Source organism: Peromyscus leucopus, chromosome 6, assembly GCF_004664715.2.
Source record: "Peromyscus leucopus breed LL Stock chromosome 6, UCI_PerLeu_2.1, whole genome shotgun sequence".
In the NCBI taxonomy this organism is placed as follows: domain Eukaryota; kingdom Metazoa; phylum Chordata; class Mammalia; order Rodentia; family Cricetidae; genus Peromyscus; species Peromyscus leucopus.
The window spans coordinates 11,020,526-11,037,741 of record NC_051068.1 but is presented as its reverse complement, the minus strand read 5'-3'; the positions used below and the strand labels follow the sequence as shown (position 1 = coordinate 11,037,741).

The 17,216-nt window shown below is 40.6% G+C and overlaps 1 protein-coding gene across 1 annotated transcript in view; it reads left to right on the top strand.

Annotated features, from left to right (window-relative positions):
* LOC114695330 (EGF-like and EMI domain-containing protein 1) overlaps positions 1 to 17,216 on the top strand; it is a 695,481-nt gene that overhangs the window by 599,091 nt on the left and 79,174 nt on the right. Inside the window, 3 exon segments of the mRNA XM_037206530.1 lie at positions 1,343 to 1,471; positions 3,649 to 3,783; positions 7,246 to 7,377. Of these exon segments, the coding sequence (XP_037062425.1) occupies positions 1,343 to 1,471; positions 3,649 to 3,783; positions 7,246 to 7,377 (396 nt within the window).

The following is a 17,216-nucleotide window of genomic DNA, read 5'->3' as shown; positions in this document are numbered from 1 at the left end:
ACTTCTGAGAGTTCAACAGCAGTTGTGCTCTGTTTTTGTACCACCCATTGCAGTGTAGTGTAGAGCTTTTAGTTTGTAGCACTGACGAGTCACAGTAGGATTTCAAGCAAAGAATGAAGAATCATGCGTGTGCATCTGCAAAAACACCGAAACAAAACACTCGTTCCTCTCCATGTAACCAGAATGACAACATTGTTCCGGTGTGCGTGCGTGCGTGCATGCGTGTGTGTGTATTGCTGGTACACATTGTGCAGGTATGTGTGGACACCAGAAGTCATTCCTAAGGATGCTGTGCACCTTGGTTTTTTTAGATGGGGTCTTGGTGTTTGTTTTGGTCTGTTTTTTAGAAAGGGTTTCACTATGTTGACCTAGCTGGAATTCATTACGTAGACCAGGCTGGCTTCAAATATCCAAAGATCTGCTTCTGGTCGGTGAACTCAAGTCTTCTCATTTATACCACAAGCACTTTACCAGCTGAGTTATTGTCTCATACTTGGACTTCCTTAAGCTGTGTGTGTGTGTTATATATTATATAATTATATTAATATAAATATATTATATTAATAATTAAAAGCCAGAGATGGTGGATGACTAAAACAAAAGTGTCTTTCAGACACAGCAAGGCAACTGTGCATGTGAAATCATAGAAATTGAGACAGCATGTACTTGACCTGCATAAGCTCATACAATCCCAGTATGGAAAGAAGTGGTCATGAAGTCCCACCCCTAGCTGAGGAGCTTTTGGCAATTGATAACTTCTGGAATAATCCTTGTTCTTTAAGAGTGTGGCCCCTAGTAGTTCTACCACAATTCAGCAGAAGATCCCATATCTAAGAATCCATGAGTATCACAAATTAAACTTGATGTATTTAAAAGAAAGGTAAGAAGATACCGAGTTGGGTATAAAAGGGAAGTATGGTGATTTGAGAAGTGTAGCAAGAGAAGGTGTGAATATAATCAAAATACATTGTAAGAAATTTTCAAAGTACTATTAAAAGATTTATTTTTAAAGTTTCATGTATTTATAGAATGAATATTCCTCATATCTACCTTCTACTACTTCACTCCAACTCTCTCTAGTGCACCTCACCCTCCATTCCTCCCTAGCTGTATGTCTTACATACATGTAGTGCTGCCCATATGTGCATGTGGTCCTCTGCTGGGACATGAACAACCTACCATTGGCCAACTCCCTAAAGAGGAGTGACTTTCCTTCCCCAAACCTATCAACTGCCTATAACTTTTCAGATGGGGTGGATTCTCAGATTTTGTATTTTATAAACAAAGGTTGTAGCAATTTCTGCATGTGAGCTAATATTTACTTCTTTTCCATACCCTGCAGGATGCCTGAAAGGGTTCTTTGGAAAGAACTGCAAAAGAAAATGTCACTGTGCCAACAATGGCCATTGCCACAGGATATATGGAGCCTGTATATGTGACCTAGGGCACTATGGAAGATTCTGTCATCTCAGTAAGTCACGGCCCACTGCATGATTTCTCCCTGTGTGAAGGACAGTGGCTTAGAATAGTGTGAGGCTAGAAACAGAGTACCATTTCTGTTATTGGCCCTGAGTTATAGCAAGATATATCCAATACGAAATTATAACCTTTGAATATTTTATATGATAGCATCAGATCTTTGAGCACAAAAATTGAGTCAATAAATCTGGTCAAAAAGTTTGGGAAGATCACTTTTCAGTAACAAAAATTGACTTTCTTAGGATTTGAATAACAGGCTCACATATTTAAATTTACTTGCAACCGTAAACAGTAAAGACTTAAGAGAAAACTAGCAAACAAGTGGTGGTGGTGGTGGTGATGGTGATGGTGGTAGTAACTGGTGATAGAGGGGTTGGTGGTGGTGGTGGTGGTGGTGGTGATGGTAACTGTGGTGATGGAGGGAATGCTGGTAGTGGTGGTTGTAGCAGTGGTGGTGGTAGTGATAATGGTGATGGTGGTGGTAATAATGGTTAACATTTTGAAAGACACAATCTTTAGGAAGAGTGCACACATCCCAGTTCCCTCTAGGTTTACTTATGAACATCATTTGACTAGTTCCTAGGACCCCAAGTCTTACAACTTATCAATGTTTCTCTATCCATACCAAATGCCACAAACTGAGTACCTTAAAACATAAATCCATTGTCTGACAGTTCTGGAAGCTGGGAGCCCAGTTTGAAGGTGTCAGTGGTTTTCTGGTCCCTCTGATGATGTTCAGGCCTCTTCCTGCCATAGGAAATTCCTTCTATCATCATACCACCCTTCATTGGTGCTTTCACAACATGCAGGTCTCTGGACAAATCCCTCTATCTGTAAGCTCATTATGTATTGAATTAGAAACAAACATATCCCAATACAGCCTCATCTTAACACATTATCGCCTTGATATACTCGAAGTAAAGTCATATTTTTAGGTCCTGAGAATCAGGACTTCAAAATACAACTGTTGGATATTCTATCTCGATGCCTGATACTAGATTGCCCACAGAGATCTGTTCCACTTTTTCTTTTTATCCAAACTTGTTTCCAAGCAAATATTCTAGAATAAACAGAATAGCCTAGAACAAGATAGACCCTCGTCTTGAGGAGTCTAATGCTCTCTATGGAACATGGAGGTCATGAAAACGATCACTTGTTATTAGAACTGGAGCCGTTGTTGAAGAGTCCATATGGCTCTCTTGATTGTCTGGCTTTAGAGATTATTCACAATGTCCCTGGCAACCAGAACTGGGATTTGCTTTGAGCCATCATAACCACCACATAGAATGAACTCTACTAATGTCATTTCCAGTCCCCCAGGGAAGCACCACAACTCACTGCATTTTCTGCAGGCAGCATGTCACAGCAAAGACCATCAGGGCACACCAAACAATTACTTTGAGCCCAGGAGCACCTTAAAGCACATTTCATTTGAGAAGTCTCTTGAGAATTGATAACTGGGAAACAAAATAATTGTCAGAGATATGTTTTGGAAAGGGAATTGAGCTGTTCTAAGAACTCAGCCGAGAGAATGGGAAAGAGGAAGAGAGAAGAAGCATGAACTACGGTATGCTATCCTAAACACAAGGGCAGGGGGTTCCCAAGTTAGAATTTCAGCCCTGATTGCATCATGTCTAAAACTCAATGGCCTGGGGAAAATAAAGAAGACAGGACAAGCAGCACTTGCCACAGAAGTAGTCAAGATAATATCACTGTCACAATGGAAGCTTTGTGTAATCTGTGCGATGTAAAATTATTTCTGATTACCATATAATGAGAGGGAGTAAGGACAATGGCCAACCTTCACATAAGTGCTTGTCTATCATCTCCAAGCTGCAGCAGGATGATGAGGGTCCTGGCAACCAAAGCAGTCCTTGGAGAATATTAAGTCCAGGCAGCAATAGAGCACGTTTGAGAAGCAATCTCTCTCCCAGCATCACTGCAGCCTTTTAAGTAATTCAGCCTTCACTGTTCATGTCCAGTTGCCAAAAAGCAAATGAATTGCCTGATTTGAAAGACATTTGTTGCCTCATTTTTCTTTGGCAGTCATGATGATCCCGTTATTCTACTTATAATCAGGCCCCAAAGAATGTCATGCTTATGCACTAACACTTTCAAATAAACAAAGCATGGTTTTCAGGTGACCAGTCTGCTTCACTCTGCTTGCAGGCTGTCCCAGGGGGATGTATGGAGCTGGCTGTTCTGTGGAATGTCAGTGTGTGGAGGAGAACACCCTGGAATGCAGTGCCAAAAATGGTAGTTGCACCTGCAAATCTGGTTACCAAGGCAACAGATGCCAGGAAGGTACAATCTGATGATGAATTTTTGTACTTCTCTAATAATAAATGATCAGCCTTTGTTCAGTGTTGGTCATTAATTAGGTAATCTGCACCAGTGTCCTCCGAGGTGGGAATGCTTTATTGATCCCCTGTTGTGGGTGAGGAAACTGAGAGAAGGGGGGCAATACAATTATTTAACTGTGTCTTCTTGGCCCCTGCTCTTAGCAGTCCCCATTCTAGCCAGAGCAAAGGAAAAAAAAAAGATCACACAGCTTAAAATTATACCTAAAAACAATTGAAGATAGATAATACAGAGTCATCAACCAAGGACCTGCTGTCTTCCAGAATGAAAGAATATACCCTTTCATCTAAAAATCAATCATCAAAATAAATTTATTAACAGTACCTTAACCATTGAGAGTTTAAATGTGGGTACCAGTACTGTCATTTCTCAACTATATAGATGTCACATAACTATTAGACAAATCTATAAACAGTAAGCTACGATTCCAATCATAAGTAATGTGTACATATGTTGTGGTTGCATGCAAACACTGGGAAAATGGTGTCCCAGTGTGTCAGTAATGTCATCCCTGGCTTGTAGACTCTCTGGGATGATGCTCATGTTTTGGTGTCTGGTCACTTTGTCACTGAACCCCATCCATGCCACTTCTTACGAATGCAACTTGCAGCTTTCCTTGGAGTTTTTTTTTTTTTTTTGTTGCCCTATACAACTTCTTATGTTCTGATCTACCATATTCACCCATTCATGTTGTATTTAATATTGACTGATCATTCTCTGGCTAGAGTCTGGGTTCCATGTGGGTATCTATGTTTTGTTTCCTCATATTTTCCCTCGATCCTGCAGTAAAGACACTAGTCAGTAAATCTTTTCTTAAGTCAACACAAGTGTATGGAGATTCATGTTTATTGTCTATGTATTTTTCATTAAGTACTAGGTATTCTGTTTTAGGAAAAAAAATGGTCACACCTGCTTTGCTCTTTCGTAAAAACTGTACACATGACAAACAAAATGATAAGGACTAATGGTAAGTCATTACATCATTTGCAACCAGAAGAAGATACTGGGTTTGGATGGAAGACACCGTAGTGTTGAGTGTGGACTCAACACTCACAGAAGCCAGGGAATTGAAACTTGTCTTAGAATCCCTTATGCACAGGTTTAGGAAAGTCTGTTCATCTTGCTCTGTGACTATAAACCTGTACCATATGAGCAAGCCCAGCAGGCTATTGCAGTGGCTGGATTGTGACTACCTAAGGAGTGAGGAAAAGAATTTGAGGAAACACAACTCCTTTTTTTTGATTTTTCGAGACAGGGTTTCTCTGTGTAGCTTTGTGCCTTTCCTGGAGCTCACTTGGTAGCCCAGGCTGGCCTCGAACTCACAGAGATCCACCTGGCTCTGCCTCCCGAGTGCTGGGATTAAAGGCATGCGCCACCAACGCCCGGCAACAACTCCAATCTTAAACAAATGTGTTTACTACGACACAAGAATGGGTCTCATGTCACTCTCTCAATCTCCGCCCTGGTTTTAAGCCCTGTGTTAGCTTTCTATTCATGTCCACAGAGGTGCCGTGTTCTGGAAGTCAACGCACGAGGATATAATACCATGTACATACACCTGAGTAAATTTAATTTATTCTGACAACATTTCCTTAAAGCAGCTGCTGAATATACTTTATTGGAAAAGGCTTCTGAGATTCCTACTGTGAAAGAAAATGAGTTGAAAGTGTATGTAAATCAGCAAAATAGAGAGGTCACCATAATCTCTAGAAAACATATTATTTTTCAATCAGATAACTTTGTCCAATTCTGATAGTTTTGTCTAACCACAAAATGAAATTATGAATAAGACTGGAGCATGTGAATGGGCTCACCATGATTGGCAGCTGAAATTAAGGCAAAAAGAGCTCTTTAAGAGTTGTGCAAGATGGAAATCAGGCCTGTTGTCTTTCTCTGTGTGTCTAAAGCACTGGAGTCCAGGGCCAGACACATCTTCAAGATTCTTACCTCCGGGCCTGTGTCTGAATTAAACATGAATAGTCAATTAAGGATTGTTTCAGTGGTACTGGGAAACAGAACCCTGAACAGTTAATACCAACCTCATTAGTTTATCAGCAATAGCTTCTACAAACAGAAAAGCCACTTTCCTCCATTAACCTGTGATATAGAAGAGAAAACCACTTAAAACCTGTCTGTGTATCCCGGGTAAAAGTTTGTGTCCCGAATATTGCAGACCCCTGCTACAAGCAGATTTCTCAATGTGGAGGACCTAGTGGTCCAGTGACCCCCATTAACCCATTTTAGGAAGTCTGTGCAACTCCCATTCCATTACAAAAAAATTCAAATCTTGATTCAAATAGTTCTGTGGCAGGCAAACTTGAAATTCAGAACCACTGTGGGTCTCCTAGAGCACAATAAATGGCTTGAGTGGCTTTTAATCGTCTAGCATCATAGAGTAATGGGAGCACTGGCTTCCAAAACTGAAAGATGGAGGATTAAATTTCAATTTTGCTGCTTACAGCTTGATGACACCAGATACACCACATCACCTCTATAATCCTCATTTAATATAGGATAAAGGTGTGATTGCTGTTTTTTTAATGGAAGTATGATCTATTTATATAAGGATATGGCTGCAGATCTGGTATAGACACTTCAAAAAATGTAGTAATTCTGCTATTCAGAGACTCTGCCCAGCACAAAAGATACATCACAGTTGGGCATAGTGCATTGTAACATCTACCATTGTCAAGTGTTTAAGGAAGTTTCACTGTTTTCTCTGTGTTCAGAGGATTATTTCTCCCAGGTTTCTACTTGCAGGGGATTGGATAATGGATCCTATGCTGTCTATAAAGGTCCCATGTGCCAGTAGTATCTACTGCTTGTCTTTTCCATCAATGGTTCAAAGGACATGCAACAGGACAGCACCCACTTTCTCCTTAGACACTTTAGACACTGTATATGCCCATAAAAGAATACAAACTCCAAAGCTCTGCCTTGACTAGGCTTAGAGAAGGAGGCAGTGATGAGGAAAACGGACATGAAGCTAGCTCTTGGAGGCAGCCTTCTGAGCCGCTTTTTATAAATTATGCCTATTTCATGTTTGTTCTGTACAAGTGCTTCCAGAGGAATATCAAAATGGCTTCCATTGTTACTGCCTGAAAAAAAATACAACACACACACACACACACACACACACACACACACACACACACACACATTTTCAGCAAAAGAAAAATAGAAAAGAAAAGAAAAAAAGGCAACTACTATATCTGTGTTTCCAAAGTGACAGACACAGCATTGTGTTGATTTCTTCAGGGAATACTTTTGGAGGTGCTATAAATCTTCAAAGTGAACATTTTTTTTTCTTTGCAAACCACAACACACACACAATTTGCCAACCCACATAGGCAACAGGGAGAGTGAAATCTGGAGCCATCTTTCTTTATGTTTTTATTTTATAAGCCTGCCCTGATGGCCTCTGGGGACCAGAATGCCAGTTTTCCTGTGGACTCTGTGAAAATGGAGGTCATTGCAATGGAAGCTCTGGAAACTGTGACTGTGCTCCTGGTTACACAGGAAAATCCTGTGCCATGTGTGAGTAATAAACCCAGACAGGATGAAGAATAAAGTCAACAAATTGTTAGCTATATAAATGCTTTGTTCTCTGAGCTGCTGCTCAATATACTGGCTACAGGCTACCTGACTAACGGTTGTTGAAACAGGATTCCAGTGTTTGGTAGCCTTAAAGGATCATCGATTGCTTTTCTTAATTCTGTGAGCTGACAGGGCTACTCTGGGTCACTGATGTCACCCAGAAAGCTATTTCAACAGAGATGTCATTTGGGAACAGATTGGGCTTGGTTGAGCATCTCTGCTTTCAAACCTATCTGTTCCTGTATGGCATACCTCAAGGTTTGCCCCAGCTCCAAGGCACAGCAGTGTCAGGATAGCATTCCAAGAAGTCTCTAAAATCAGCAAGAGTAGACCAAAGCCTAGTCTCAGAAGACACATCATCATTCCTCCCTCTTTCTCTTGGTTATGACACATCCCAAGGCAAGGCAGATTTGGTGAGGAAGACAAAGAGATTCTATTCTCTGGAAGAGTAGCAAAACTTCCTTGCCAAAGACCTGCAAGTCGGGAGCTGCAGCTGCTGCCATTGCAGAAACCAGGGCCACATATTCGGAGTTCTTTCAAAAGGCACCTTAAGGAATTCTAGACGAGAATTACCATTTTTGCAGGAATGGTAGCAGATTGAAGAGAGCTAAAAAAAAAGAAAAATGATGAGCTAAATTGAAGCTGTTTGAGAAAGCCGATAGACCGACCACTGCCTGCCCTGTCTCCTGCAGGGGATGGTGTTCGCAGAGCCATGTGCTAAGCCTACCTGCATTGTCTTCTCTGCTCTGCCCACAGTGAAGCCCAGTGGTCCTAGAGCTTCTGTAAAGCTATGGGCTTGACATTATTTTGCATAATGTTTCCAATTGGCTTGTTAAGGTCAAGCATGAATCCGTTGGTTTTGACTGGCTATTGTTTCCTGAGTGGGCATAGTGATCTGAATTAGCATTCCATGCTTAGGACTTTGGACAAACCCACAGGTAACTGGGAGCAAACACCCTGAGGATAGTATTTAGCAGCAGGCTAATCATCTAATTATTTTGGGGAATACACTGATGCCCCCAAGGATAACCTTCAAACAAAAGTGACAGGACAAGGTCTTTGCCTGACAAGTTTCAGTTATAATGAGACAGTTTTTATTTCAAGACCATTCTAACACTGTTGGCAATCATTTCAATAGTGCAGAAGTTTGCCAGAGTAACAGTCAAACATCCTAACATACTTGTTTGCTGTAGGGAAAGGTGGGGGGTGGACTTAAAGGTAAGAATTTACATATTCAAAAGGTAGCTACTTCTTATTTGCTGTTTCCACAGTGAAGTGACATTTCCCCTTGTCTAACTCAACCTTAATGGAATAATTGTTAAGCAGAGGGTAATAAAGTTTACACTCTTTCACTTGCCAGATGATATAAATAGATAGTTGAAAAAAAAAACTGTTGAGAAAAGCAAGCTCTTTAGTCTTTTAAATACTTATTTTAATAGTTGTATAACAATTCTTTCATGCTAGGATTTCAACCTCTAGAAAATGCTTCATGATGTCCCTAAGAAGTGTCTGATGGAGAGTAATATTGACTTAAATTTTATTAACTAGGTTATAATCCATGTATTAAATTGAATAGACAGATATATTCCATCACTCCCAAGAGCAGTTGGATTTTACACTGAGACAAAAAAAAAAACACAAATTATACAGTCATTACAATAAAGAATGGAAGAGCCTACATGTGAGAACTCACAAAGACTATCAAAGAGTGCATAGCATTTTTAAAGGCTTATACTTGAAGAAAAACATACAGCATTTCTGTAAATGCTCGATATGGCACTCGAGGAATTTTAAGACTGTGTTACTTTGCCTAATGAACTGTAAAACAGTTACAGGCTATCTGAAGTGAATGTGTTATAAGGATAGAGGGAAAGCTCATTTCTCTGTGTCCATGTGTGTGATGTTATGTGTGAGCATGTGTCTGTGGGTACTGATGTTCCTGTGCACTTTCATGGGTGGGTGTCAGCAGCGTTGCTCAGTTACCCTCCACTTTATTTTCTAAGGCAGAGTCCTCTCTGAGCCCACATTCCATCCCTTCAGCCGGGTTGCCTGGCCAGTAACCCCCACTGCCACTATCACTGTAATGAAGGATATGTATGTACCACTTTGCTTGACTTAAAAGTAATAGTTCTAACATTTTCTTTTGTCAATACATGTTCTTCGACAATTTTATACCCATATAAAGCACATTCTGGTCACTCTCATCCTCTCTTTGTCTTGTCTCCCTCCCTCCCGGCCATCACTTCTCCCCTATATTCATGAGTTTTCATTTTGTTTTCCACAGAGTTTAATTTGAGCCATCTGTATGATCATGGCTTTGAAACCATCAAGTAGAGACTGGCAGGCTCACCACTGGGTATACAACTGAACACTATGCCTTGCCTCACCCAGAACCTGTTAGTTGTCCAGAGTTCAACAGCAAATAGGAGGGTCCCGTGAACTCCTTCTCATTCAAAGCTGATTGCTATATGTGCCTGATATGTGTGGGTCCAGCATCAGTGCCCACAGCTGCTGACAGTTCATCGTTGTCATGGCCAAGTCATGCTCAGATGGCACTGCGCAGCTCTTCTCCCGGTCTTTCAGTTACTCTCTTCTTTACCCCCTTCCACAATGTTCCCTGGGCATTAGTTGTATAGTCTATATGACATATTTAGAGTGGGAGTTCTGGAGATTCAAACTAAAGTCCTCTTTACCAATTAAACTATCTCCCAATGTATAATTTGAAAGATATTGGCCTAATATAAACCCCACTGCTTGGAAAATATAAATACAAATATTTGGTAAATTTTTCTATATGAGAATTTTATTTCAGTGTAAGAAAATCTTCTGGATTATGATGAATTGATGTGTGTGTGTGTGTGTGTGTGTGTATGTGTGTGTGTGTATGTGTGTGTATGGTGTTTGTGTGTATGTACAGGGGTTGTATGGTTTATTTTTAGTCTTATATCTAGACTGCATGTAGAGGTAGGAATGACAGAGTCACAGCTATAGGCATATATGAAAATGTCATAATAACAATTATTATGAGCAATAAGTCTATGCTAAAAAATTTAAATGATTAAAAATACTTTTTGTGTCTGTAAAAAAAATCTTTATTCTATTTATTTATTCTGTGTCTGGCATGTCACTGAATAATCAACAAAGTTGTCCCTGATTTATAATTATCAGACCACTATTTCCAGAGCCAAAGCACAAAACAAAGATATACTGTCTGCTAGGGGTTTGATCAACTAACTCAGTTATATAGCAGAGTTGTGACCACTCTGACCATGCCAGGGTTCATGATTTGGATGAATGTGTAATACCCAGGGAGCTGACATTGAATACCATGGATGGAAAAGAACTAAAAACTGTAAATATACCTATCTGTGTGTGTGACAACTGGTAGAAAGTAGTGCTGCCGACTGACGTTGTGGCCATATCCACATGGTAGGATATAGACGGTATGTTTCCCTCTTCTCCAGTTGTAGATTTTCTGTTTACTGCTTTGTTTTCCTTCCATAATGGGTAGGGAGGTACATGGCATCATCTTTAACCAATCTTAGACTAAATATCTGTGCATGGTAATTATGTATTCTTACAGCAACACGTGGTTGCTTAGTAATTCTGTTAGAACAAACTTTCCCTCTAATCTTGCTGTAGTTTGTTCCTTGTAGTTGAGACCCCTTTCCCTTTTCACCCTGCTGTATATGCCGAGTTTAATCCATTAGTTCACTACCAACAAAAGCAAAGACCTTTTAAAAAAGCTAGTAATGTTGCCTCTGGATGGTTCATTTCCCCTACTGTAGAAATCCCATTTTCTGCCTCTTAATAATTTGGTCAAATTTCTGTCATGTGTTTTTTGAGGTAAAACACATCAGGTTTCTTCAGTACTGAAAGGGAATGCCAGAGAGAAAAAGAGGGGAGAGATGTGAGGATGAAGAGGCTCATCCCAAACACATCCATGCTTTGAACATCATTTGATGAAGCTCCAGGAAAGTTATCCGGCCACTGGCTTAATCCTGCTTCCGTGGGAAGCTGGTAAATGCTTGTTAACTGGATGATGAAGTAGTAGAGACCTGCGTTGTAAAGCCTGGATGCTCCCACTGTCATGATTCTAGACACCAATGTGACCTCAAATGGCTCTTACAAATCTCCGGACCTTTGGCAATGGGCTGTTCCAAGCTGTAGCCATGAGGTCAGCACACCACAGGCTCACACCCGTTATATTCTCAACAAGCCTTTTCTTCAGACAGGACTTTTTAGAGTAGTTTCTAAACACACAACCAGATTGACCTTTTTGGTTGAAGTAATCAACAAATAGTTTTGGGCTGGTCTAAAACAAAAAATAATAACAAAGAGGACAAAAGGTTTTGGGGGATATAAGGATGTCTGGGTGGATGGGAGAAGTTCAGGAGAAAATTAGGATGGATGAGATAAAAATACACTGTGAAATTCTTAAAGAATTAATGAGAACATTAAAAAAACAATTATTTAGATGAAATAATTTAAGATTCAAAAATGCAAAACAGAAAGTATTGCTTTATGTGTAAACACCCTCTTTAGGCTTTTATTCTGAAACTCATGTAGAATTTTAATTTAGAGTGATCTTTTGTTCCTGTTAAAAAACTTCTGAGCTGTTTTGCAACAACTTCTATCTCATTCACTCTAACCAGGGCTGGCATTTTGTTACACACCTTCTAAAATATCGTTATTAAAGAAAAAAATATAGGCATTGAAAGTAGAAAGAAAAAAAAGAGTGTGAAAGAAAACAAAACAACCAGATGACTGAAAACATTTTAGAACAATTCACCGTCTTGAGAATCAGCAAATGCAAAGATGTCAGATGCAACCAAATGCTTCTTCCTCCAAAGCGATTGTAGATCTCATTTTTTTAAACGTTGCTGTAAAATAAATTGTATTTAAATAATACATTTCTCATCCCTCCCTGCAGTGAGATGCATTTCCCTTACCAATCTGGTTCTCAGCAGGTGGTCCAGCCTGATGAAGTATCAGCAAAATGTCAGCTCCCACAGAGAAGTGTGACAGAGGCAACACAGAGCAGTGACAGGCCTCTCAAAAGCTATTGTGCAAATTCAGCTTTCAAACGGGTGTGGTGGATGGCTGAGGGGTACCCCATTGCCTCGCGTTCCTCCTGTGCTCAGAAGGGACAAAGGGATACAGTGCACCGCATGTAAAGCTGTGATGTTTGTGGTGGTGGATCTGGACTTACATGGCTTGGGTTTCATACCCACATGCTGAAGAAGTTAGTATTCACATTAGCTTTCATGTTTTTCAAGCATATGCCCTTTGAATGGGGGCCCTAGTCACTCCTCTATGCAATCACCTTTATAATGTCTATAGATCAATTAAAATTAAAAAGTAATTGCCTTGTCACTTTATAAACCGCATTGACCTACTGATGCTGTATAAAATGAAGTCAAAACTCCAAGGCACTAACACAAAGTCTGTTCTATTCCTTCCTTTTCTTACCACTGTGACTGAATGTTCAAAAACAGCAACTGCAGAGAGGAAGTGTTTAGTTTTGCAAGTCCCTCAAACTCTTCACAGTTCTGCTCTTGTTCAGAAGTCCAGAGTTCAAAGTCTCTTCAAACCCCCAAGTTATACTTAGCTGTGAGCAGCTGGTAAGAAGCACAGTGTCCCGGCCAGCAGGGCTTCAACGGGTGCTCGACCACCCTAAGGACGGAATGCAGGGACAGGAGACACAAAGGAAATACACACACAGAATGACTTTCCTGTTTAAAAAGAGAATGATAGGGGTGTGGCGAGTTGAACCAAAAGAAATCTAAATGAAACAAACCCATAAGGCCAGTTGGGCAGAGATTAGATCCTGCAGTTCCATGTTTGGTGTTTGTCTTGAGGGGGTTCGAACAGGCTTAGGCTGTCCCTGTGCCATGAGCCGTACACAGTTTCTCTTTTGGACTATTGCTCTCAGCTTGTCTTTCTGACATTGAACATCCTATTGCAAGTTAGTCTTCGCCCTCACATCATCACACTTTAACCGCTCTCATTTTTTTGCTCTCATATAACGTACTGTGTTTTTCATACATAGCTCACATACTTCAGTCATTCAGTCCCCTCCTCCAAACACCGTGTGAACTTAAACATGATGTCATTCTTCATTGCTTTTCTTTCTAAAAGTATGTTCTCACTGGTGTGTGTGTGTGTGTGTGTGTGTGTGTGTGTGTGTGTGTGTGTGTGTGATGAGTAGACACATGCAAGGGTGTGTATCACACAACGTTCTTGAAGCTGGTTCTCTTCTGCCACCTTTTGGGATCCAGTGACATAACTCAGGTTAGGTTTGTGTGAAATGCTTTTATCTTCTGAGACATCTTGCTGGCCTCCGATATTCTTTTCTAGTTAGAATTCAAGGGATTCATCTTCACCATAGGTAAACAATCCCAGCCAGGAGGTCCTTTCACTTCATATATTATTGATCTGTGTGCTATAATTAGTTGTCTGCTTGTCAATGGTGAGTACTAAGTCAATGGTAATTAACTTCCACATCCCCAGCTCTGGACATACCAGGGATGTTCAAGAAAGGCTTCCTAGCTTCAATTGTACAATGTTCTTGACAATTCTGTAAAGAAGGTTGGGATTAAAGTTTCATAGAAATAGCCAATTGAGTGAAAGGAGACATGATAAACACAGAATTGATGGAACTAAGAAATAACCAGTGACTTGGACTGAGTAAGCTCTACTGAATTGTGACACTCTTTGAAAAAAAATGATGCAAAAGGAGAGAAATGGGTAGATACTCAACCCCATAGTCTCTGTTCTAATTCTTTTTTTCCCCATTCCAATTCCAAAAGTACTTTTTAAAGGATTAGATGATCAACAGTATCAGATAGTAGCAAAGTTGTATTCTTGGTTTATTCCCAAATTTCCTCATTGATTTCCTTATATACCAACCAACTAGAATTTAAATATATCATTCAATATGTACGTACTAAATAAGAATGCTGTGTTGTAAATCCAGGCCTCTGCAGTCAGTAGCAACATAATAGTTGTTAGGTCTCAAACCCAGGCCAAAGGCTAACTGAGGTGCCTATTTAATGCAGCAAAGTGGGCCTGGCTGCCAGGTCCTGCCAGCATCTCTCAGTCTCTCCCTGTTAAAGGACACGGTTGGCATAAAAACACCACAACCGAGAGCACACAGGGGAAAGAAAGGATTTGTTCCATCTCACTTCTCCCAGGTCACAGTCGTCACTGAGAGGCCAGGAAAGGAACTCAGCAGGGCAGGAACCTGGAGGCAGGTCCTGAAGCAGGGGTAATGCGGACTGTGGGAGACAGCTCCCAGGATCAGCTCAGGGCATAGAAGGAATGCCTCAGAGTAGCCAGGGGGAGGAACTTTTTTATCTGAGGGTAATTGGGAACAAGTTTGAATCTATGACTGGTGAAATAAGGAAACACACACGCTTTCTGATGCTAACTTCCTCTTCCACTTCTCCTTAAAATTGTTCTCTTGCTCATCTGCATCTCTTTTCTATAGAGTCGTCTTCCTTGCCTCCACACAGTTACAAATCTCCACAGAGCCACAGCCAAACACCTCATTTACAAAGCTCTCTCACCGTGCAGCGCTTTACACAGTTCCTAGGCACAGCTCCTCTACTCACTCACTCTTTCACCCACTCACTCCCTCATACTTCTCTCATGCTTCTTCTTCATCTCTCACTCAGCGTGCACACACACACACACACACACACACACACACACACACACACACACTCATACACTTCACTCACATTCTACAGCAGCTCTCACATAGCTCTACACAGCCGTCTCTCACCACACTGCCGCCGCTGCTGCTCCCTCACAGCCAAACTCTGGACAATCATAAGTTACATTTTCAGGGCCCTACCCATTCTCAAAACACAAGATAAGACATGTAGTTTCTCTTAGGCTAGTAATGTCACATTGACCCATGCACATAGCTCTAATTGGTGAGGGGTCCCAGACATTAAACAATTGGCTGAATCAAGCGGTCAGTGTACATGCAGAAAGGGAGCTACTGCCAGGACTATGTCTTGATGTAAACAGCCTGGCCTTGATTTAGCAATAAACAATACCTGGGAATTAGTCTTTGTGTATATTCTGTAGGGGCAGCTTAGTCTGTTTTGGACTAGTTCTAAGGTCTTTGCAAAATGTGTAAAAAGCTGTTTTTGAGACTGAGAATACTGTTACTTTCCTGTGTCAGTAAAGAAGAGTATTCTGGTAATATTTCTGTTCATCAGAATTATACAGTTTAAACAGAAATACACAGCTAAATGTGTGCCCAGAGATGTCAAACACATTACAAAGGGCTGTGGAAGGAACCCCACAGCTGTTCTTAATAAGGAGGCATAACAGTGGCACCCGAGAAAGTTACAGACAGAAAACAACTGGTCTCCAGAGCTAGTGACCCCATGGCTTTGCTAGGTGGGGCTCCCCATCAGGGAGTTATAGGGCTGGTGGGTCTGGTGGGTCAACTTGTCAAAAACTAATTGCCACCTGCTGTATATTCTCACGGCCCTCGGCACAGGGGCCATGAAGGAACATTGTTATTGGCTTGTCCCTACATGGCTTGCTCAACCGACTTTCTTATATCACCAAATACTAGCTGCCCAGGTGCAGTACCACCCACAGTGGCCTCAGCCTTCCTTCATCAATCATTAACCAAGAAAATGCCCCACTGACAAGATGATGGAGGCGTGTTCTCAATGCAGGTTCTCTTTTCCAGAAGACACCAGCTTGTGTCAAACAGACAAAATTCTAACCATAACACTTGACTTATGAATGAGGAAACCAAATCTAGGAAAAAATAAGAAACATATCTAAAACAGTAATTTATAATCCATTACCAGATAATAAGTAAAGTAGATGGCAATCCACATGTTTATTCAGTAAAATAGTGTTTAATATTGTACCCATATACTGACAATCAAGAAAAGATGAAGAAATTTTTTCCATGGAGAGGATTTCATAGAACAACCTACAAAGAAAAGAAGTTAGACTGTTCTGTTTTGAGCCTCACATTTGTACATTACAAAAAGATTGACTAGCGCAGCTGGGAGTGTTACAGGGTTGCCGGTTATCACAATAGCCCATGCTCCGTTTAATGATGGATGAGTGATGCTTTTGTTTGTCTGTCTGCAACATGCTCCGCAGCCTGAGCTGCTGACTACCACACAATGCAATGACAGGTCTCAGTGGGACTCTGAGGTCAGCCAGTCCAACCGGACTCAACCTCGTGCCAGATCATCTCCTTGGGCAGCCAATTGTAAATGCTGTACTTCATCTAGTGTAAATAACAACCTGAGTTGCCTCTGCCTTCTGCAGATGCTTGATGTTCAAGTCCTCTTTGTTTTCATGGGGCTTCCCAATCCTTACTGTGCTTAAAATTCTCTGTCTGTTGGTTAAGTATAGCTGGCTAGCTGCCTCCACTAATCCATGATTATTCCTGAATTGAGTATCTGGCAGAGCACAAAACAAATGCTTTTTTTTCACAAAGTGAGCCATCCAGAAGTTTTACTCTCCAATACACACACCATTTGCAGGAATCTGGGCACAAAGATTATATTTTCCATAGAGATTATGAACTATGCAGGTTGTAATTTTTATTTACTTAAGACTGGATATTTCTCTTATCTGGCAAGCATTTATTCGTCAACTATAATGTCCTACTATGAAAATACAAGGACCAGTTTGACAAATAAAATTCTTTTTTAAAAAAATGTTTATCCCACTGTACCTAAATATTGTAATACTGTTCCTTTTATTTTACTTTTTAAAAGCAAAGC